The following is a 23,083-nucleotide window of genomic DNA, read 5'->3' as shown; positions in this document are numbered from 1 at the left end:
TTTTAGTAAGAAATAGATAAGGTAAACCTGGAAAATTTAGTGCAAATTAATAACTTATTCCATGGCCATTACCCACTTTTTTGTATGAACACCAAGTAGAGTATATGGAATGAACTAGATTATTATTTTAAAAATCCATTCCTACCTTATAGAAGGGCAGCCCTTTGGCAAGATCATAAACAATATACAGAAGTACAGGTTTTTCTCTTGAACACATTCTAAAGTATATTATCTTTTTTCTGGAAGATCCCTATTTCAACTAGCATCTAAAAGATAAAATTCAGCTGCAGTTTTATAATGTGTTGCTAAGCTATTGATTATCACTAAACAAAAGAAACATCTAAAAAAGTAAATTTCTCATTAAAATGTGAAGTCTAAACTATCAAACAAATTACCTATAAGTTCTAACATATTTATAAAGCAGAAAGCTAAGGAATAATAACTCAGTGACAAGGAAATAGAAGTTTCTTTTTAAAGTCCTACTTTATATTAATGCTGATTCTTAAAATTTGAAACATCTGCTGATTTCAACTATTAAGACGAAATAAACACAGACATCCCACCAAAGTAATTTTCTGCTAATTAAGCAGAAGTCCTTTGGGTATTTTTGCAGCTAATAATTTTATATTTTCTCGAGATATTTTTGCTTTGTGTGCATGCATAAAACTTTAATGCATTTTAAGATAGTTTCTTTTGGAGGGAAGAGAATAGTTCACTTGAAATCATTCCTACTCACTAAAAAGAGGGATTGACTTTTGTAGGACAAAATCTACAAATGATATTGTCCAGAATTGCTTTCAACCTTCTAAAAATGAGCACGGGGTTCATTAGAAGCAAGATTTAGGCAATCCTGTGACTCCAATGATATAGCTCACGTGAGTAGCGAGCTCACTTTTGAGATGCTTGATGTTCTTCTGCCATCTGGTGGCCACCAAAGAAGGGCCACTAGACAGAGTGATGACGATCTAGTCTAGACCTAAATTAAAATGTATTTTCTTATTCTACATTCATGCCTCTTGATGAATTCATGTTTTTGGAGAATTGTCCTCTTACTCCAAAAGGAACACCTCACCCTAAATCCTTAATAAACAAACCAAAAAACCCATAGTTTTTAGAGTGAGTAGTCCTGTCTCTAACTCATATAAAGTTATACATGTATTATTTAAAGTATATATATTTATATTTTTCTGGATCATTTATATACCATTGCTAGCATAGCATACATAGGCTGAAATTCCTATTATTAAATACTGTAGATAAAATTTAAGTTTCAATTGACGAGGTCACTTGTTAGTTTTTGCTGCCCTCTTGTGTTCGTTCACAAACGAAACTACAAGTTAGTATAGACAAAAGGCTTTTCGGTCCCATTCTGATGATGTCGTTGCAGTATTTTCACTGAGTCTTTAGCAGTTGACCATTGGTTCACTTACGTTAACTTCATGGTCTCATGTAGTGTCTTTGTAACTTCAGGCATCTCCTAGAAACAAAGCTTGGATTCTGTGAGCATATCAATCTTTAGCTTTAGAGAACTTCCTCTCTTTTGCAAATTTATCTGACCTATGAAAAGATTATATTTATTGCTTTGCTCCATTAGCACAATATCATAGAATTTTCTAATTTTCATCCTCATAATTAGCCCAAATTATCACGTTATGAATATATTTCAGAAAGTATCAGAATACTCTTTTTGATGGTATTAAATCTTTGGCATGATTCCCAGCAAGGGCTTGAATTTGCTGTAAGAAGTCCCTGAACGATTTTCAAAGTATTTTTTCAGATCAGTCAAACAAATCTTCTAATTTCCTAAAATTAATTGCTTAATCTATTTAAAAATGCCAAAGTGGGATTTTTGTCAGCAGGTTCGAACATACAGAAAGGATAGTTTTAGTTGTTTTCATATGGTTTTCTCTGATAGAGAATTTTACATTATTTCCAGGATTTTGAAACAACATAATGTTTGGTAATAGACCCTGTGTTATAATTTTAAATTCTCTTCATCCCGAGCCAAAGATACCTGTCAGGTACCAAACAAGAGAAATAAAAACATCATGAGATTGAAGATATCCTTTGAATTGGCATGCCAAATGTATTCAAGACAGTGTTCTAAACAATAGAGAAATATAAAGCTGTGGCTCTTACTCTTATAACCTGCTGCAAGACGCAGGACCTGTTCAGGAAAAAATAATATAAGAGAACATGCAATTAATGCAATAGTAGTGTTAAAGCAAAACGGACAGTTGAAAAGGACACAGCTCCCTTCACATTGATCAGAGCATGCGTAGCAGGAGGGAGCATTTGACCTAGACCTTTCCTGAATGGGAAGGTAGAAAGCAGATAAAGGAAGGAGGGAAGGAAGAAGTGTTTCAGATATACGAAATGGCGTAAGCAAAAGCTCCATATTGGAGAAGTGTTAACTTTTTACCTTCTGTTAAAATAAAACACAACAAATTTTCACAGAATATGTTTTTACTTGGTAAAATGCTAGAGGCTGACATTGTAATAATAACTGTACTTCTTGTCTCTCTCTGAAGTCTGTAGTTCAGAACCAGAAAATGTTCAAGCTGACCCAGAGAATTACACCAGCCTTCTTGTTACATGGGAGAGACCTCGAGTAGTTTATGATACCATGATTGAGAAATTTGCGGTTCTGTACCAGCAGTTAGAGGGAGAAGACCAAACCAAGCTCGAATTTTTGACAGATGGCTATCAAGACTTGGTAACTGTTAAGATCAGTTGTTTCACGTATTGATAACATTGTGGTTTAATTTCCATGGAAAGAACTTAGAAGACTTTAATTATATCATGTACTGATAGCACTAGAATTTAATGTTCAAGGTAAAAACTTAGAAATAATTACATATTGTTGCCCTAAACTTTGTGTGAAACTCTCCAGTGGGGAGGACAGGAAGCAGAAACTATACTAAATTACATCGAAACTTACAGGGAATTACACTAGGTTCTTATTTGTCTTCAATGACAGAAAGATCACAGCTTTGCCAACAATAGCATGATTAGAGTAGACACTTATACAAGACTTAAGACCTAGAGTTCATCTAGGGTAGTCTCTCTTTACAAATAAAGGGACTCAGAGAACAGTTAAATACCATCACCGTGATCTCATAGCTGTGGAAATAATTGAACCTGGAATCTCAGTGCTCTGATACTGTCATATATCACTGCCCCACCATACTCTACCAGCATGAGAAAAAAGAGTAGGGGACTCTTTGCATCAAATTCCCAAGTAACAGATGTGAAGTCAATTGAGTCAGAACTTTTGGAATCTGAGGCAGATTCCAAAGGAATCTGACCCACTCCCTTCTCTCCACCCATGCACACACACTAAAGAAAATAAACTACAGTATGAAACAGTTGAATCGCTGTATTATACACCTGAAACTAACATTGTATATTAACTAACTGGAATTAAAATTAAAACTTTTTTTAAAAGTTCAGGTTCCTTCTGTGACCCGAGTATCTCAGTATTAAACTTTGTCTTGATAGGGAAACATTGGCCATAGATTGGGGTCTAGTGGAGAACACCTTATCTGGGTATGGCCCTAGGAGAGCTCCAGTGCAGGTCAAAGGCGTTACTGAACTGTGCATTCACACAGCTGGAGTCCCAGCAGGCCGAGGAACCTGCATTTAAACAAAAACTGTCCTTGATACCATGGTGTTGAATATCGTATGGACAAAATTGATAAAATTCCTAACGATTTTTTAATCCAGGTGTCTAGAACAGAGGTATTATGAGCTATGCATGTCATGCAATCTTGAGAATATGCGATTTTTTCATTTCATAATCATGTTAAGAAAATAATAATTCTATTACTGTTTGGCTTATATATTGTTGTGATAAAGAGATAGATTGGTTTTTCATCGTATTTTTCACATTTGCCCTTTGCAAATGGTACATGTTTATTTGTCTAAGATATTAATTTGTAGTTTAGGGAACTCGTTTAAGAATCTGATGAGTTCTAGTTAAAAATAAAACTTTCTAAAACTAAAATTGATTTTTCAAAAAAACAAAAAAAAAGCCTAGTTCACAAATATCACAAGTTTGACTTAACAACATTGCATAGTTAGTTCTTCTTAGATTAATAAAATATATTTTCCATTAACAGATGAGAAAATGTTTTCTAAAGACAGATGTCTGTTATGTAAATGTCCTGTTGAGAATAATACATTAGTATAACTACTGACATCTTTCTTTTAGGGTGCTATTCTCAATAATTTACTACCCAATATGAGTTATGTGCTTCAGATAGTAGCCATCTGCACTAATGGCTTATACGGAAAGTACAGTGACCAGCTTATTGTTGACATGCCTTCTGATGACCCCGGTAAGTCCCTTGTTATGCCTTTATACCTACATAAATGAGGCTAGTTTAGTTATAGATACAACGGTGCTTTATCTCTGAATTTATACTGTTTTGGCCAGAAGGCAAAATGATGGTTTTTTTTTTTGGTCTGGATCATCAGCTAATTTTTTGAAGCATGGAAACCATTTTTATTCAAAAGATCTGGTGCAGGACAATAAGTAAATTTATTCTAAATGTTGACGTTTTCTATCTGTGAAATAAGAACAGCAAAATCTGTTGTTATGTCTGTAATGGTCATCAAGTGGAACTACCCATGTAAATATTAAGACTTCTATTTTTGATAATGAAGAATTGATTTCATTTGTGTTCATTTCCTTTTTCAGCCCCGAAAGCATTTTGGAGTAAGTATATACATGATCATAAGATCATGTGAGGTACTTTGAAATATCTATACAAAACATCTAATAGTTTATCTTGGGTCCTTTCTTTTTTCTTTCTTTTTTTTTTTTTTTTAAATGATATGTGTATCTTGGGTATTTTCACCTACTAATTTATAATTCTGTGTGAAGCGGTTAGAGTGCTTTCCTCTTAGTTCATTTGCCAGTACTGTTTCACAAAGCAAAACAAAGATGTTGCTTCTAATTGTATTTTATTTGCATGCATTTTTCTGTAAGTATTCCAGGAAAATCTTCTGATCTAAAACCTTATGCAATAACTAAATGAAGCGCAGACCATCATAATTTGACAATTTACAAATGTACATAATTAAAGTCTTCCTTTTGTTAGCATAAGCAGTTTTAAGGTAAGAGAATGGAATTGCATATATATGTATATGTATGTCTATGTGTATATTTATATACACATAGATATCATGCTTATGCATATTCATAAATACATGAAAACATGCATACACAAATGTAAATATTCTTTGGTCATTCCAATCATACCATAAGTCAACTCACTGATATTTTTATAAATTTTTAATGGATGGTAATAGATTAATTAAAGCCTATTCCAGTTTGACGTATTGAAGAAAAACTGGTATGCTGATTAGCCTTTGTGGTCTCCGTGATACAGCAAGGACTTTATTCCATCATGAGCTTATTCATTGATTACCTCAACTGAGTTGTTCTCACTAGTTAAATTTTTAAGCTAAAATATGTTTGTCAGAACATTGAATGATAGATTATGTATCCTCCTAAACCACAGGCTGCAAAACTTGCCAAGGTATTTCCCAGATTAAAATGTGGATGGCCATTGAGTATTACCACTATCACGATGGCAGTGTTACTATTTAGTATTTTTTTTTAAAGATTTTTATTTATTTATTTGTCAGAGAGAGAGAGCAAGAGCGAGCTCAGGCAGACAGAGTGGCAGACAGAGACAGAGAGAGAAGCAGGCTCCCTGCCGAGCACGGAGCCTGATGTGGGACTCGATCCCAGGACGCTGGGATCATGACCTGAGCCGAAGGCAGCCGCTTAACCAACTGAGCCACCCAGGCGTCCCTTAGTATTTTTTTTAAAGATTTTATTTATTTATTTGACAGACAGAGATCACAGGTAGGCAGGAGATGCAGCCAGAGAGAGAGGAAGGGAAGCAGGCTCCCTGCTGAGCAGAGAGCCCGATGCGGGGCTTGATCCCAGGACCCTGGGATCATGACCTGAGCTGAAGGCAGAGGCTTTCACCCACTGAGCCACCCAGGTGCCCACTATTTAGTATTTTATTATGATCTGCCTCATGACCTGGTATAATGTATTGTTTTTATTTAGCACTGATTTTCAAAATGAGATTATTTTTAAACAGAATGTGAGCTCTAAATCTTATGGAAACTTGAGTACCAAATTAATTGGCCAGTTACCATTTATCCCATATCATGCTCCTCCACTGGCTGTCATCCCTCACCAAAGTTCCTTATATGGATCCACCCAGAAAATGACGTGTTTAACAGAGCAACGTTGACTATATTGGCCAATATCATATACGAATTGATGAAATATGGCATGTAAAAATCCCCCCTAATGCTATTGTGTATTTTAGGATATGAATTATGTTAAATACATTCATTTAATTTGCTACCGTCATTTAATTTTATCACTCTCATTTCTGCCCATAAAACAATTTCCCAGGAGTTGACAAAAAATAATTACTTCTAGCTATTTGTGGTATGTCTTTCTTACTCTATCCACTATGTCAGAATATTAAACTTTAGGAATTTTTTTCTTTTTTTAATTTTTGAGATGATTATTGCGTAAAGAAAAACAGACTGAATGTTTATTTTCTGCAGAAGTGATTTCCGAGTAATGCTGTTAGACTGAGTCTATACTGGCCCAAAGTACAACATCCTTGTATCATTTGTAGCACTTTCATATTTATACATAATAACAAACATTGTAACTTGATTTCTATTTACTCAAAGGCTGAGGACACTGTTGAGTCCTCAGATATGAGGATTTATTATGAGATATTAATCTGGGCATACCATTTAATCTTCATGGATACCTCAGTCCCTTAAAGCATTTTGTACAGTAATGATGTTTTAGTAAAAGATGGTATTTGATTTGATGTTTCACTATGATATTCCTCTTCAAAGTTAATGTTAAAAACTTATGTAGATTAGTCCTTAATTATTTCTACCAAAAAGTTCTCCATCAAAAGCCAACTTACCCAATATTTGGGGTCTTCCTATTTTTCATAAAGAAAATATTTGTTCTTTTAGAACCCATTTTTTCTGATCTAAAAGGTGGCAATGGCATTTCAATTCATATATTTTCAATTTGTTATTAAAACTACATTATCTTAAATATTGTTTCTGTGGTAAATATATCACAGTAAAAATCTTGACCAAAGTACTATCTTGTAATTTAGTGTGATGATACCTACAAGATTTATGAGTTTTATGATTTATGTGGCTAATGGAGATATAAGTGGCCTTTGAGTTTGCGGCTTATTTCATCGCTTTTATTAGTACTATTTCATCCTGTTAATCATGTTGTTCATTAACTTAGTTACATTATAATGTATCCTATGGAATTATTTATTATTATTTCAGATAAGCTTTTTTCTAAATACTGTATTTAGTTTTTTGCTTTTGTTAAAAAGAAATGAAGGTCATTTATAGTTGCCTCATTCTTTCAGTGGTAGCTTTCAAATATTTTAATCCATATCCATGAAAGAAAACTCAACCTTCCAAATAATTCCAAATTATTCCAAATTGTGAATTTAACTTGGGCTAATTTGATTGTTGTTTGTGCATTTTAATTACACTTTTGTACCACAATGTCACCATAAGACTAGTGGCCATGAAACATTACCACAAATTGCCATTTTCAAATACATGCGTAAATTTATTTTAAGAAACAATTTGATTTTGTCCAGGAAATCTTATTAAGGTTAAACTGAAATGTATATTCTTTGTAGAAAATTATATTTATGAATAAGTAATTCATAAATACATTTATTTCATTGTAACTAAAATAATTGTGTCATTTCTACATAGAGTTAGTTATTATACAATTATAGAGGTAATTATTTAAGTACATGTTGTAGAGTCTTGATAATTGTATGTGTCAAATTTAAATGCATGGTGAATTAGAACAACACATTTTTCTGTTGTTGTGTGTTTTTCAGTCATATAAGAGTTGTGTTTGTTAAATCACTATACATCTGTCCTTGCTCTGCGGTACCATCCTGTGCTATGGGTGTTATTATATAATAATATTTGAAATCACAGTTTGAAGAGATTGCAGTCTACATTGCTTTGCCCTTTTGCACTGTGAAACTTGGCTTCCTTCAATTAAATAAGCCTTGCTTGCCAACCTACGTCAGTGTTGCTTTTTTGTGTTATGGAATATTATAGTGTGACTAACATACACTTTTAGAAAACTTAGCATTACATGTGCCCCCCAATCCAGAATGAACCAATCGCTTTTGTTCAGTTATCACACTTATGTGAATTTTAAGTGTTTTCTAGAAAGAAAAAATATTAACAATCTTTACTATTGGACATTTTATAACCTTCATGCAGTCTATTTTGAGAAAGTGAGCGAGAAGACTGTAAACTAGTATAATTTTGAATGATTTACTACATCAGTATTGCCTGAATCAGGTCAGTGGCTACTGAAATAGCAGTTGTTTGTGAGGAAGCAGCCGGCCAGAGGTCACGCAGTGTGAGATCTTGTGCCCATCACCAGAACGACACCGTGGGTGCTGGGAACTCTCAGAGTTAGAAATATGGCCTCAGAATCTCCAGAGAGAGAAAACATTTTCTAAAATTATTTTATTTCAAAATTGTTCTGAAGAGGCCCAGGAGGAGATTTTTGGACTATATGGGGGAAGAAGTATTCCAGGGCAACCCCAGAATTTTGGTCAGTTTGAACAATCAAATTGGAAACCCAAATGAAGATCCTTCAAAGTGGTTTAATACTTACAGATATGAAGGCATCCACACTTGGGGTATTTCCCCATGAGAGTGCCGTGAAGCAAAGAGGGACCCGAGGACTGCTTGGAGCCATACAGTCTGCCCCTAGGGCCTAAAGCAGGCCCAAAGGAAGTGCCTCACTTCTTATAGGGGTGAACAGTAAAGCTAGTTTTGGTAGAACTCACTGATACTCCTCAGGGGAGATGACTGGGTAAAATCATGTATTCTAACTTATAAGAACCCAAATCCATATAGTCATTTTGTGCTGTGGTGAAAGGATAAAAATAGATCCCATTCAATGAGATACTCCAAGAATATGGAAAGAAAAGGAAATCAGTCTTCAATGTGTTAATTATACATACCCTACCCCAGCCTTGACAATCAGTAAGAAAATGTTTTTGCCCATTAGAAATATGAAGTTAGGTAGAGTTAGATCATGGTTTTGTTTGCTTGCTTGTTTTTTGTTTGTTTGTTTGTTTTTGTTTTTAAGATTTTATTTATTTATTTGACAGACAGAGATCACAAGTAGGCAGAGAAGCAGGCAGAGAGAGAGAGGAGGAAGCAGGCTCCCCGCTGAGCAGAGAGCCCAATGTGGGGCTCGATCCCAGGACCCTAGGATCATGACCTGAGCTGAAGGCAGAGGCTTTAACCCACTGAGCCACCCAGGCGCCCCATGCTTGCTTGTTTTTAATTTTAAAACATTTCCTTAAGCATGTTGAAGAGAATGGATTATCACCGAAACTTTTTTCCCCACGGCCTCTTAACAGAGAAAAATTAACAGTATCGTATAAATATCACTAGCAAATATTTGTTATGACTTGCCCTTATTAATATTAAAATATTTTAAAAGTACATGAAAGGGTGTGACTCCATTTAAAAGCATTTCGGGGGCGCCTGGGTGGCTCAGTGGATTAAGCCGCTGTCTTCGGCTCAGGTCATGATCTCAGGGTCCTGGGATCGAGCCCCGCATCGGGCTCTCTGCTCCGCAGGGAGACTGTTCCTCCTCTCTCTCTGCCTGCCTCTCTGCCTACTTGTGATCTCTCTCTCTGTCAAATAAATAAATAAAATCTTTTAAAAAAAAAAAAAAGCATTTCGGTAAAATTATGCATTGTGTTACAGGCTGAATTTGAAGTGCTTTCACATGCCTGAACTTCTATAATTGTAGTTTATAGAAAATCATATGAAGGTTCTTATTTGTCTTTTACAGTGTAACTGCATCCATCCCATCTTTAAACTCACCTGTACTGATTTCCTTGGAGGTCATAGAGACACAAAGGTTTCAAACTATTGAAATCAGTTTAATTTCAAAACGTGAAGAATAAAGAGCATGAAAAACAAAAAAATAGAAAACGGAGAACATTAATGATCCAAATAAAGGATCCAAACTCTTTCATGGTCGGTTTTAACGAGAAAAAAAAAAAAAATAGAGTGTTGAAATTTAACTCAGGGCTAAATTAACATTGTTCAGGGTAAGTAACTTTGAGATAGCTGAAGAGTCAAGAGTATTAATTTTATCTAAATTCTCTTGAAAGGGTGAAACACTTCTCAATTTTTCTTGACTCCTCTAAATACAATCCATGCATAGGACTAAATGATGGTCTTATATTTCTTTCTTTCTTTCTTTCTTTCTTTTTTAGGGTCTTACATTTCTTAATGCCTAGAAATTTTCTGATAAAAATAAACTCAAAAAAGTCTGGGGTGTTTTTTTTTTTACTTTTCTGTATGTATATTTTATTTTATTTTTTATTTTTTTATTATGTTCAACTAGCCAACATATAGTACATCATTAGTTTTTGATGTCGTGTTCAACAATTCATTAGTTGCATATAACACCCAGTGCTCATCACCACACGTGCCCTGCATAATACCCATCACCCTATTACCCCATCCTCCCACCGCCTTTCCTCCCATAACCCTCAGTTTGGGTCCCAGAATCTAAAGTCTCTCATGGTTTGTCTCCCTCTCTGATTTCTTCCCAATCCATTTTCCCTCCCTTGCCCAGTGATCCTATTCCTTATGTTCCACATATGGGTGAAACCAAATGATAATTGTCTTTTTCTGATTGACTTATCTCACTCAGCATAATCCCCTCTATGTTGATACAAATGGTGGGTATTCATATCCTTTCTGATCGCCAAGTAATAATCCCATTGTGTATATGAACCACATCTTCTTTATCCATTCGTCTGTTGAAGGACGTCTCGGCTATTGTGGGGGGAGAAGAAAAGAAAGAAAGGAAGTCTGTGTTATAAAACAGACCTGGATGTGATCAACATTTCATGTTAATTCACTTTTGCCTTCGAAAACTTTAGAGAATGTGCATTTCCCATGAGGATACTTAGAGGTATAAAGCCCAGAACAGAAGCCGCATTGCGATAGTGAAGAGCATGAATTTTGGAGATGGAGTGAGATACTTTAGAAGCTTTCTTGTAATAATGCTCAGCTCAAGCTGAAGCCATTGCAGCGCCGATGAAGCTCGAGGAACAGTGCTTCTCCCGTGGGCCCCTCCGTAATTTGGCATCGTGTCTAGATTCCTTGTTGGAGAGAGAGAGAACCAGGTCCTAATCTTTCCTCCTATTTACTGACAGGTTTTGTTTCAGGACTGAGATATCCATGTCCTGGAAATAGACTGATTCTGGTCATTGGGAACCGCAGGCTTGAACGATCCCGGCCAGTGCGTTGTTTGCATAGACAGCACTACTGAGTTTCCCTGGGGAGGAGGACCTGGAGTGACTCTGGTCAGTCGTTCCTGTCCATTTGGTGTGACACCCTGTGTACATATATATTAGCGTGAGCCCAGATTCACAGTAGAAAAGGAATCATGTGACCCTCAACCAGAAGAGGAATTGAAGGAATAAGTAGCTGAACAAGAAAATAAATCGTGTCAATTCTTTTTTGTTGTTGTTGTTAAGATTTTATTTATATATTTGAGAGAAAGAGTGAGTGAATGAGAGAGAGAAAGAGCACACATGTAGGGGGAGAAGAAGAAGCAGGCTCCCCACCAAGCAGGGAGCCCGATGCAGGGCCTGATCCCAGGATCCTGGGATCACGACCTGAGCCGAAGGCAGACAGCTAACCAACTGAGCCACCCAGGCGCCCCTAAATCCTGTCAATTCTCTCCCTAATCCCTGGCATTGCCCGAACTATCAGCCCTGCTAAGGATGAAGCTCTACACTGATGAAAAATTATTTCAATTTTTTATACTCAGTAATATCAGCCTGTCTGCCTCTCCCTTCTTAGCTTCACTCCCACACAGAGGGGAAAGGGAAGGAGAAGGGAGTTGGAGTCAAGGATAGAGATGAAGGTTTTGAATGCAGTTTCATATAGGTGTGTGTAATGGTGTGTTATGTAGTGTTCAGTAGTATTGAAACCTAAAATCTGAAATTTTTATTTCTGGAGATTCTGTATTTTCAAAGCTAACAAGTCTTTTCTCTCCCTCTCCCTCTCTCTCTCTCTCTCTCTCTCTCTCTCTCTCTCCCTCCCCTTTCCATCCAAAGATAAACCTGCAGGGTTGGAGTTGTTGGATAAACATTTTAATAATTTTGTTTCTGATTTTGTAGAACTTGACCTCTTCCCTGAATTAATTGGAACTGAAGAAATAATCAAGGTATTGTAGCTATTTTTATATTAACATGTTATGAAATTAAAAAGTCTTTTTTCAGTTATTGGTTAAGTTGCAGATGTTGCATCAAAGTTCGTGATGCATTATTCATTGTATAGTTTGTTGCTGAGCTCTGTAGACAGCCACGTAATTGATATACAGGATTCTCCCATGGAAGAACTGGAAGACACTTTGATAAAACCATAAAAATAACAGAAAGTGATGATGAAAAAAATGAACTTTAAAGATAATTATAGCTATAAACTAGATCTATAATTTAGAATTTTTTCAGTGTTCAAGTTTTTCTGAAAGACTAATATTTAACCAATTCTCAATATTTCTAGTTTATTTATAAATACCTTAACTAATGGTTAACAGATTGATAATAAATATGAGCAAAAGCATAAGTCGTATATATTCTTTTGCCCATTCAATATAAATAATTGTGTTTGGATTATTTATCTGATGAATGTCTGTTGCTAGCATAATGTCTTGTAAGTAAATAGTTATTCAAGAATATTTATAAATTTTAACCTTGTCCTAATTTTTAAAATAGAGAAAATATGATGGATGCACCTTCTATTTCATCCTCAGCCAAAACATGTTGTTCATCTTAACTGGGATTATATGTTAAATCCGGATGCTATTCTTAATGTCGTACGTATGTATGTATATGTACACATGTGCGTGAGGTCACAGAGTGTGATAACTAACGCTTCCATCTGGCAATAAATGGCAGTTAGATTGTGTTCTCACATGTATAATTGTCTCAATAATTTATATATCTTATGGCACTTCCCTCCTGCAAAGGATTATTTTACCAAATTGAGCCATCTACCTTTCAATAAGAGTTCACAAAATTCAGCTAAGGATATCTTTGTGTGTGTGTGCACATGGATGGGTGTCTACCCAGAAATGATCACCAGGTTGCAGACTGCCAGCTTCTCATGGTATCTTCACATGGCAGAGAACAGAGCAGAAGAAGCAAGCTCTCTCATGATTCTGCCTATGAGGACGTTAATCCCATTCATGAAGGCTCTACCCTTAAGACCTCACCTAATTTCAGTTACTTCCCAAAGGCCCCCGTTCTAATATCATCACTTTGAGGGGTAGGATTTCAGCATACAGACTGGGGAGAGGCCATAAATGCTTAGTCCATAATACTAGTCAGTACCATTGATTCATGCAGGAGTGAATGATGGAGGTTGGCAAATTCCTGGAATGTATCTGTCATGGTTGCTAAAGCTGAATTTGGAAGTAAATAGTTTGGGGGATGTTTCTTAGATTGTCTTCAAATAAAAATGCATTACTTTGAAGGAAACAGTATCTCCAGCATGATCAAGGCCTTACAGTAAAATTTTCTAAGTGGAAGCTGTGAAGAGTAACAGGTGTGACACAGTTCAAAACCATAGTGGAAGAGAGATTCACAGTAACTCCGTAAGAAAATGTAGGGGTTATACATTAAAATATCTGTGGTTTCAGGTATGTATAAAGTAATCATAGAGCATGAATGATCTGTTCTTCTTGAAATGTTGACATGAGGTCACATGACTTCATAGGTAGCATTAATAAATGGTTCATCATTTTCATCACATTCTCTTTTTTTTAAGATTTATTTTAGAAAAAGGGAGAGCATGCATGCGTGAGTGGTGGGGGGAGGGGCAGAGGGAAAGAACATCTGAGGCAGACTCCCCACTGAGCTTAGAGCATGGTGTAGGGCTCAATCTCATTACCCTGAGATTACAACCTGAGCCAAAACCAAGAGCTGGGTACTTAACCGACTGTGCCATCCAGGCATCCCCATCTTCATTGGATTCTGAGAGGTATCTGAACATGGTTTAAGATTCAGATTCTTTCTGTGATACTGGTTTAGTTCTTACTAATTTGTACTCTGTCAGTTTTCTTCTTTTAAGGGACATGACTTTAAAAGATCTAATAAATGGCAATGCTAGCAAACTGGCAAAATCATATCCCTCTGGACTAAAATGCCACATCTTCGTATCTTTTGCAGTTTAGTTTTCTAAGGATATGATTAGACGTATTATAAAATGCACAGTTAAAAAAGAAAAAAAAAAGAGCAGAAAGCATGGGTCTTGATTGACCTTTAGCTGGAACGCTCTTGGGCCATTACAGGGACAAGTGTTCCTAGAAGATCTGGGTCACCTGAGTGGTGTTTCTAAGGAAAATACAAAATTCAATAACTAGTGTTAGAAGCATACTTTGAAAATTTGTCTGTAACAAAATGTCTGCCCATGGGGGCGCCTGAGTGTCTCAGTCAGTTAATCGTCTGACTCTTGGTTTTGGCCCAGGACATGATCTCAGGATCCTGAGATCAAGCTCCCGAGATCAGTATGGCGTCTGCTTGTCTCCTCTCCCTCTGCTCCTCCCCTCCACTCTCTCTCTCAAATAAATAAATAAAATTTAAAAGAAAATAATATATGTTAATTCATTGAATTTAAATAAAATAAAATAAAAAATAACTAGAATAAAATGTCTGCCTATGTCTTGAATGGAAATATTTATTACTTTTTAAAAAGATTTTGTTAGTTTATTTATTTATTTATTTATTTGTCAGAGAGAGAGACACAGTGAGAGAGGGAATGCAAGCAGGGGGAGTGGAGAGGGAAAAGCAGGCTTCCCGCCGAGGAAGGAGCCCAATGCAGAGCTAGATCCCAGGACCCCAGTATCATGAGCTGAAGGCAGATGTCCAAGGACTGAGCTACCCAGTAGCCCCAGAGTGGAAAATACTTAAAACAAAATGAAAAATCAAAACTTATTCTAGTCTTAAATCTTCCTTTTATGAGGGTTTAAAAATTACAAATTATTCTGAATATATATAATGAAATATTCTGAATATGCAGCTCGTTAGATCCTTGAATTAAATTGTTTTATTTCATATTATAAGAAGCTAATTGCTATTCAGTTTGTTGCTGGATGAGCTGAACAGAGAAACCCAATACAAAATAAGTACCATGTTAAGTAACACTATCAATAAATAAATTATAATACACCTTTCTTTCAAAGCGGTGGTACCTATTTAATTTAATTACTTTCACAGCATTAAAATAAAGGCAGTCATAAATAGGATGGTTTTATTAAATTTAATGAAAACTAGTTTCCGTAGAAGTGGATGATAAAGGTTCTATGATAGAGGCATGGCTTCTGTGGGATGGTGCTTTATGAGGAGAAGTTTCCACAAGTGAAGATTAACAATATAATGCAGTATGAGCTATTATTAAGAAGTCTTTTTTTTTTCTTATTTCCTTATGTTCCATTAAATCTTGTTTGCCTTTCAAAAGGAGGAAGAAGAGGGAAAAGACATTGGAGAAGACACTGTTGTGAATCCTGGTCGAGACAGTGCCACAAACCAAATAAGGAGAAAGGAACCCCAGCTTCCTACTACAACAAACTACAATCACGTAGGGACTAAATACAATGAGGCCAAGACTAACCGATCCCCAACAAGAGGAAGTGACTTCTCTGGGAAGGGTGATATTCCCAACATGTCTTTAGATTCCACTTCCCAACCAGTCACTGGTTTAGCTCCCCAGAAAGATGTTACTTTGACTTCTCGGACTATGACTAAAATGCCACCTCACACTCTGGAAGGCAGTGCAGCCTCTTTAAACGACAGCTTGAAAACTCTTCTCAGAGTTCCACAAATGAACTTGACTGGGACCGTGGAATCTTTAAATACAGTTTCTATAACGGAATCTCAAGAGGTATCTACTGATATCAGTGAGGATGAGAGTTTATTGACGAGTTTCAAGCTCGACACAGGAGCTGACGATTCTTCAGGCTCCAGTCCGGCAACTTCTTCTGTGCCGTTCCTCTCTGAGAACATATCCCACGGGTATGTGTTTTCTTCCGAAAACCCAGAGGCGATCACATATGATGTCCTTCTACCAGAATCTACAAGAAATGCTTCCGAAGGGTCAGCCTCTTCGGGTTCGGAAGAATCTCTGAAGGATCCTTCCATTGACGGAAACGTGTGGTTTGTTAGCACCACAGATGTGGTAACGCAAGCCGATGCTGGATCCGTCAGAGAGAGCCTTCTCCAGACCAACTACACCGAGATACATACCGATGAACCTGAGAAGACAGCTGAGTCTTCATCTCCGGGCCCACTGGTGTCACAGGGTGCCCCGGTCACGGATCTGGAGATGCCACCTTATTCTACCTTTGCCTACTTCCCGACTGAGGTAACGCCTCATGCGTTTACTCCATCCTCTGCACAACGGGACTCGGTCCCCACTGTCAGCTTGGTACAGTCGCAGACAACTCAACCAGTGTACAATGGTGAGACACCTCTTCAACCTTTCTACAGTAGTGACGTCTTTCCTCTAGTCACCCCTTTGTTGCTTGACAATCAGATCCTCAACACTACCCCCGCTGCTTCAAGTAGTGATTCGGCCTTGCATGCTACGCCTGTATTTCCCAGTGTCGATGTGTCATTTGACTCCATCCTGTCTTCCTATGATGGTGCACCTTTGCTTCCATTTTCCTCTGCTTCCTTCAGTAGTGAATTGTTTCAGCACCTGTACACGGTTTCTCAGCTCCTCCCGCAAGTTACTTCAGCTGTTGCGAGCGATAAGCTGTCCCTGCATGCTTCTCTGCCAGTGGCTGGGGGTGATTTGCTGTTAGAGGCCAGCCTTGCTCAATGTTCTGATGTGACGTCACATCAGCCCACTGCTCACGCTGCTTCGGAGACCTTGGAATTTGGCGGTAGTGAATCTGGTGTCCTTTACCAAACACTTATGTTTTCTCACGCCGAACCACCCAGCGGTGATGTCACGATGCATGCACATTCTTCCGGGCTTGAGCCTTCCCGTGCCTTATCTAGTCATGAGGGCTCCCCACACTTCTTCATGGTGCCCCGCAGTTCAGCAGTCCCCGTGCATGGTTCTGTGGGTGTCTCTCTCCCGGCTCCCCTGTTTAGCAGCCCTAGCCACACTCCGGCGCCTCCGTCTTCGTTCATAACCCCGACCGCGACCGCGTCCTTGCTGCCGCCTCCTCCCGGCCCCTCCGGGGATGGGGAGTGGTCCGCGGCCTCCTCCGATAGTGAATTTCCTTTACCGGACACAGATGGCCTGACAGCCCTTAATGTGTCTTCGCCTGTTTCTGTAGCTGAATTTACATACACAACATCTGTGTTTGGTGATGAGAATAAGCCGCTTTCGAAAAGTGACATAATGTATGGAAATGAGACTGAACTGCAGATTTCTTCTTTCAGTGAGCTGGTGTACCCTCCAGAAAGCGCAGCCCTGCCTGACCTGTACGATACCCTAAATAAGCTGACCACGTCTTTACGAGAATCCCTCATTTCCTTTTCTAGCACAAACGGCTTGTTTCCAGGGTCTCCTGCCACTAAGGTTTTTGATCATGGAATTAGTCAAGCTCCGGAGAATACCTTTTTGGTTCCGCCTGCCCATGCCGCCTCTCGAGCGTTTGGTGACACTTTGCTTAGACCTGCGCTTAGTGCGAGCTCAGAGCCAGGCTCCTCTGACCTCGCTTCTAGGGAAACGTTAGCTGCTTCAACGCAGCTCTTCCTTCATGAGCCCTCGACTCCTTTCCATGCTGACGTGCTGCTGCAGCCCTCCTTTCAGGCTTCTGGTGTTGACCCGTTGCTTAAAACCGCTCTGCCCCCCTTGCCTAGCGAGCCACAGTCGGTCGAGACCCCCCAGGTCGATCCTGTTAGTTCTACAGTGTCGCGTCTCCTGGCCTCCAACTCTGTTTGGAGCGAGAACACGCTGCTCGCTACGTCTGTACCTGTTGCCCATGTATTGCCTGCTTCTAGCGCACACGTTGCTTCACCTCAAGGTTTAACCATTTCTTACGTGAGTGAGAGATACTTTGAACCAGTTTTGCTTGAAAGCGAAAGTCCCCAGCAAATGGTACCTGAGTTGTTCCCAACTGCCAATCTGGAGATGAACCAGGCCTTTCCCCCGAAAGGAAGGCATGCGTTTGCTACTCCTGTTTTATCAATTGATGTGTCACCAAATACGCTTATAAATAAGCTCACGTATCCTGATGACGTTTCCACCTCCACCAAGGGGTCTGTCACTGACGAGGTGTCAGCCGGTAGCCCAGCCATTGTCTCTGATACACTGGTAACTGCCACTCATCCCGTCCCTTTAGGAAGTGTGTATGTTTCCTTTCCAGCGGTTCCTCCCATCGAAGATGCCTCTGTCCCTACAACCAAGTCTCTGTTCCCTTCCCAGACAACTTCTGAGCTGATTCAGAGAGCCAGATCTGACGCTGATTTGGTGGGTGGTGGTGACGATGGTGATATTGATGATTATGATGATGATTATGATGACAGAGATAGAGGTGGCTTATCCTTAAATAAGTGTATGTCGTGCTCCTCCTATAGAGAATCGCAGGAAAAGGTCATGAATGATTCAGACACCCAAGAGAGCAATCTTGTGGATCAGAATAACCCAAGCTCATATTCACTATCTGAAAATTCTGAAGAAGAAAATAAAGTCACAGGTGTCCTATCAGCCAGTCAGACCGAGACGGACAGGAGTCCCGATAAATCACCACCAGCAAAGGTGCTGCCCCAAAAGCCCAGTGATGGAAAACAGCACAGTGACCTTCAGACTGGTAACGCCCTGCTTCCTTTCACTCCAGAATCTGAAGCATGGGCCGTTGTTGCAAGTGATGAAGAGAGTGGATCAGGGCAAGTTCTCTCAGATAACCTGAATGATAATGAGACCTCCACAGATTTCAGTTTTCCAGACATTAATGAAAGAGATGTTGATGGGGTCCTGGAAGCAGTTGACTCAGAAATCACTCCCGGATCCCCACAGTCCTCGACACCGACTGTGACTAGCAGGCACTCAGACGTATTCAACATTTCAGAGGCAGGTTAGTTATGGATCCCAGAGATAGACCACGGTGTGGTGGTTTTCTTCCTCAAAAAATAGAAAAATCATGGAAGGAGAAATTTGGTAAAGTGGCACATCAGTTTGTTTTTTTCATCAAGACACTCAACAAGGCCATTTACAGTTTTTAAAGTGTGATTTTACTCATTGTGAATATTCAACACGTTTTGGTTAGTGGCTAGTTAAACGTTTTTTATTTATTGTCAATTTTTCATATTCTGCAAGATGCTAGTTACATGTGGGAACAATTATGTGTGCATAACGCATTTTTAGTATACTGCTTTTTAAATGATAGATTGGAGTGTGCTGTTCTTAGACAGTTTTAATTTTTATAGTCACTTATGTTCTAAAATAAGTTGTAACCTAATTTCATTGAATTATAAAATGGATTATTAAACTCTGATAAGTAATATGTTATAAACACCTCTCTGACCCACCCCACAGTAAAGATATGATAATTTGCATATCCACCTCAGCCTGAGGACCTTTAAAAAAGTTCTGTTGCTGAGTTTTGAGAGTTAGTGGTAAGATTTTTATTTTTTTTTTTAAGAACGTTTTAATTTTTGTAGGTTGTCTTTGTTGGATTATCTTAATGTTGCCTAAAGAGGGCAGTGTGAACTAACAAGATACTTTCTACTTCTACTTGTGTTTATACACCTTTCTAAGAAGTTAGATAATGGTCATTAATATGCAGAGTCTGTATAGGTATTGTATGACAAGATGTAAAACACTAGAATATTTTCTGTAGACATGCATTTCATTTGTTAATGTATCTTATGCAAATTAGTTTATTGGCCAGATGTTTCTTCAAGTAGATTCCTTGCAACCTATATATTACAGATGTTTGCTTTAAATGCCAGTGGGGAGGAAAGGGAAATTCAGTGCCATTAGGCATAGGAAATACTAGATAACTTCATTGACTTGATCATAAGAATTTTATAATATGCTTTTATTAAATTTTAAGGAATTCTTTAACAATGGAAATATTTCAGTCTTAACATAGTAAAAGATAGGTTCAGGTAACATCTTGCAATCTTATTGCATAAAAGCAGATATGTGCAAGCCAGATCAGAGAGATCAGTCTCATTAGGATATATTTTTCTCTTTGTTATTTCCATCCTATCAGTTAGTCATATATTTTTCCTTTAGTCAGTGCAGCAGCAATTAAAAGTTTGTACCTTTTGATAGAGAAGTTTTTCTACATTCTGACTTGATACCTATTTAACATCGCATTTCAGTTTAAACACACTCTGATATGTGAGAACGAGTAATGATTCTACAGGTCACTATATTCATTAGTGTTGCCATATACATAAATTATTATCTGGCTTCATTATAGTACTGGGATTTTTTATTTTTATTAGATTTATTTTAAAGACATATCAGGAATTCATCCTTTTTTTTCTATCTTACTAGGTAGTGACATCATCAGTGTATCCTTGCTACATTATGCTCTTACAGAGAAACTATATTGCAAAATGCCAAACCTAGAATTATGAATTCAAACTTCGCGATCTCTTATCATTGCACTAATTTGATTAATTATTAAGAGTGTGTTCTCCCACTGATGAGAAATACAGTAGGAATATAATTTCCAGTATCATCAGGTAACATAATTAATGGCATAACTAAGATCAGACAAGATTAGGGAATAATTTTTGCCTGCTTTTAAAACTGTATCTGCAAAAAATCATCTGTGCTCTGTCTTACAAAGTAATGGAATATGGCTCTTTATCAAATGCATACAGACTAATGCTGAAACTTATTATTTTATTATGTACTTCTAGAATGTAGGATAATTTACAATACATGTTCCCTAAAACAAAATAGATAAGGCAGATACTAGTATCTGCAATTTATGAATGCATAAACTGAGACCCGAGATACTAAGTTACTTGATTCAGGTCACGTAGGCAGTTAACACAAAACTGAGACTGGAATCATGTGTTATTGGTGTCTGTCTCTTGGAGACTATGCTTTCATTATCGAGGACAATAAAATATACATAATGCTTAATTTGTCATATCAAAATTATACTGTTTTATTCTAAAAATGTATTTTAAAGTATTAATCTTAACTTTGTTTACTGATCATCTATCACTAGATTCTTGTCTTTTCTACTTAGCTACCGGACCATATTGAAATAGGTCTTTAAGTCTCAGCTAATGACTCTAAAGATCAGTACAACTAGTTGTTCCTCATTACAGTATGTAAAGCAACCAGTTGATTGTACTTCCTTTTTTTATGAATATATTTTTTTTGAATTTGGGGGGGTAAATTTTATTTTTTATTTTATTTTTTTAAGGTAGTCTCTGCACCAACCTGGGGCTTGAACTCAGGACCCCGACATCAAGAGGTGCATACTCGACCGACTGAGCCAGTGAGGGGCCCCTGATTATCTATACTTTCATGTGGTATCTCAGCTTGAATAAAAAACCTAGGTTTCCTAATATGTAATTACCATGGGTTTATCGTTCTAACTCCTCAGCGAAAAGGTTTATTTTAAAATCAGATGTCCCAGAGAACTTACGAGTAAAGTCTGTTGCAAGTTTATATATGTGTGCATGTGTGTATATAGTGCATGCGTATAGTGCGTGTGATACATATGGTAATTTGTTACACATGTTATGTGTTACATATATGTCACATATATGACCAGACCTGTCTCATATATGTGTATGCGCATACATATACACAGACGGTATATGTGTCTGCATGCATGCATGTATATACACATATATACCTATATACATATTTCTATAAAAATTTGTGGTCACTAAAGACCGCCGTAACTATAAGCTCAATTTGTATGTAAATTAATGTACATTATTGGTTCTCAAACATGAATGTGGATCAAAATCACCGGAAGACTTGTTAAAACACAGATTGCTGGGTCTAACCCACTGAGTTTCTGTTCAGCAGCTTTGTGATGGTTGGCATGGGGCCCCAAATTGGCATTTCTAACAAGTCCCCGGCGATGCCAATGGCAATATTCTGGGAACCACATTTCAAGAATGACTAATGATATTAACCACCATTTGTAATTTCTAGGTACCCGGGACTTTACTAAGTGGATTAGTTCATTGTTTAGCCACAAAATTTCCATTGAGGTAACAATCATTTTAATAGAAAAAATGTGAAGACAGTTATGTATTGAAACAAGATGCTTTCCTAAATTTTATAAAGAAACTTTCAGTGCTTTCATCGTCAGATTTTTTGAGCCTCATCGCAGTGCGTAATGACCAGAGCATCTGACTGACAGAATAGAAACTAAAGTCTGGGCTTTTCTCACGAGAGTACTAACTACAGCTCGGGGAGCAGTTGATTTACAGTATTCCCACTTTTTATTCAGTTTTATGATTTTGAGTCACACCTTTGGATTCTACTCTTTTCTAGCAAATGCATCCGTAATTGAGAACAAATGTCTAGGGAAATTTGGGTGTCATTTGTCATACAAGAAATGTATCAGTGGATTAAATTCTTGAACTTTTCTGTTTCATCTTTCAGGAGGAAGCTACCATTTTAAAATCTTAAGTTCCCTGCCGTTAGATATACTTCAGGGCTGTGTTGAGGAATTTGTTACTCTCAAATGTATCCTTAAATCTTTAAATTATCCGATTCCCTTTGTCTCCTATCACTAAAGTGAGATGCTTGGTATAAAAGCACCGCATGTGCCAGGAGTCTAGAAAGCAGTGTAGACTCCCAGGGGGGCGCTTGGAGGTGGTTCTTCCCGACTTTCTGCAGGCAGACACTAAGAGCACTTTTTAGCGGTGTCAGCATCTCATGGCAGAGCCGTTCTGATGTCCAGTTGCCTGGGCTCCCCACTGCCCACACCTCACAGGAGAAGGGAAGCACTGTG

At 37.7% G+C, this 23,083-nt stretch overlaps 1 protein-coding gene across 4 annotated transcripts in view; it reads left to right on the top strand.

The window, feature by feature from the left end:
* PTPRZ1 (protein tyrosine phosphatase receptor type Z1) overlaps positions 1-23,083 on the top strand; it is a 181,579-nt gene that overhangs the window by 117,613 nt on the left and 40,883 nt on the right. For 2 of the 4 annotated variants that reach the window (XM_046021050.1, XM_046021049.1), the window contains exons 9-12: positions 2,532-2,716; positions 4,214-4,340; positions 12,297-12,343; positions 15,637-16,636. In XM_046021050.1, coding sequence (XP_045877006.1) covers positions 2,532-2,716; positions 4,214-4,340; positions 12,297-12,343; positions 15,637-16,636 — 1,359 coding nt within the window. Of the gene's footprint in view, positions 1-2,531; positions 2,717-4,213; positions 4,341-12,296; positions 12,344-15,636; positions 19,208-23,083 lie in introns of all 4 variants that reach the window. The other 2 variants (XM_046021048.1, XM_046021047.1) reach the window with 1 other exon arrangement.

The sequence above is a fragment of the Meles meles genome, chromosome 10 (genome assembly GCF_922984935.1).
Source record: "Meles meles chromosome 10, mMelMel3.1 paternal haplotype, whole genome shotgun sequence".
In the NCBI taxonomy this organism is placed as follows: domain Eukaryota; kingdom Metazoa; phylum Chordata; class Mammalia; order Carnivora; family Mustelidae; genus Meles; species Meles meles.
Note: the sequence above shows the minus strand (reverse complement) of the source record. Positions and strands in the feature narration are given on the sequence as shown.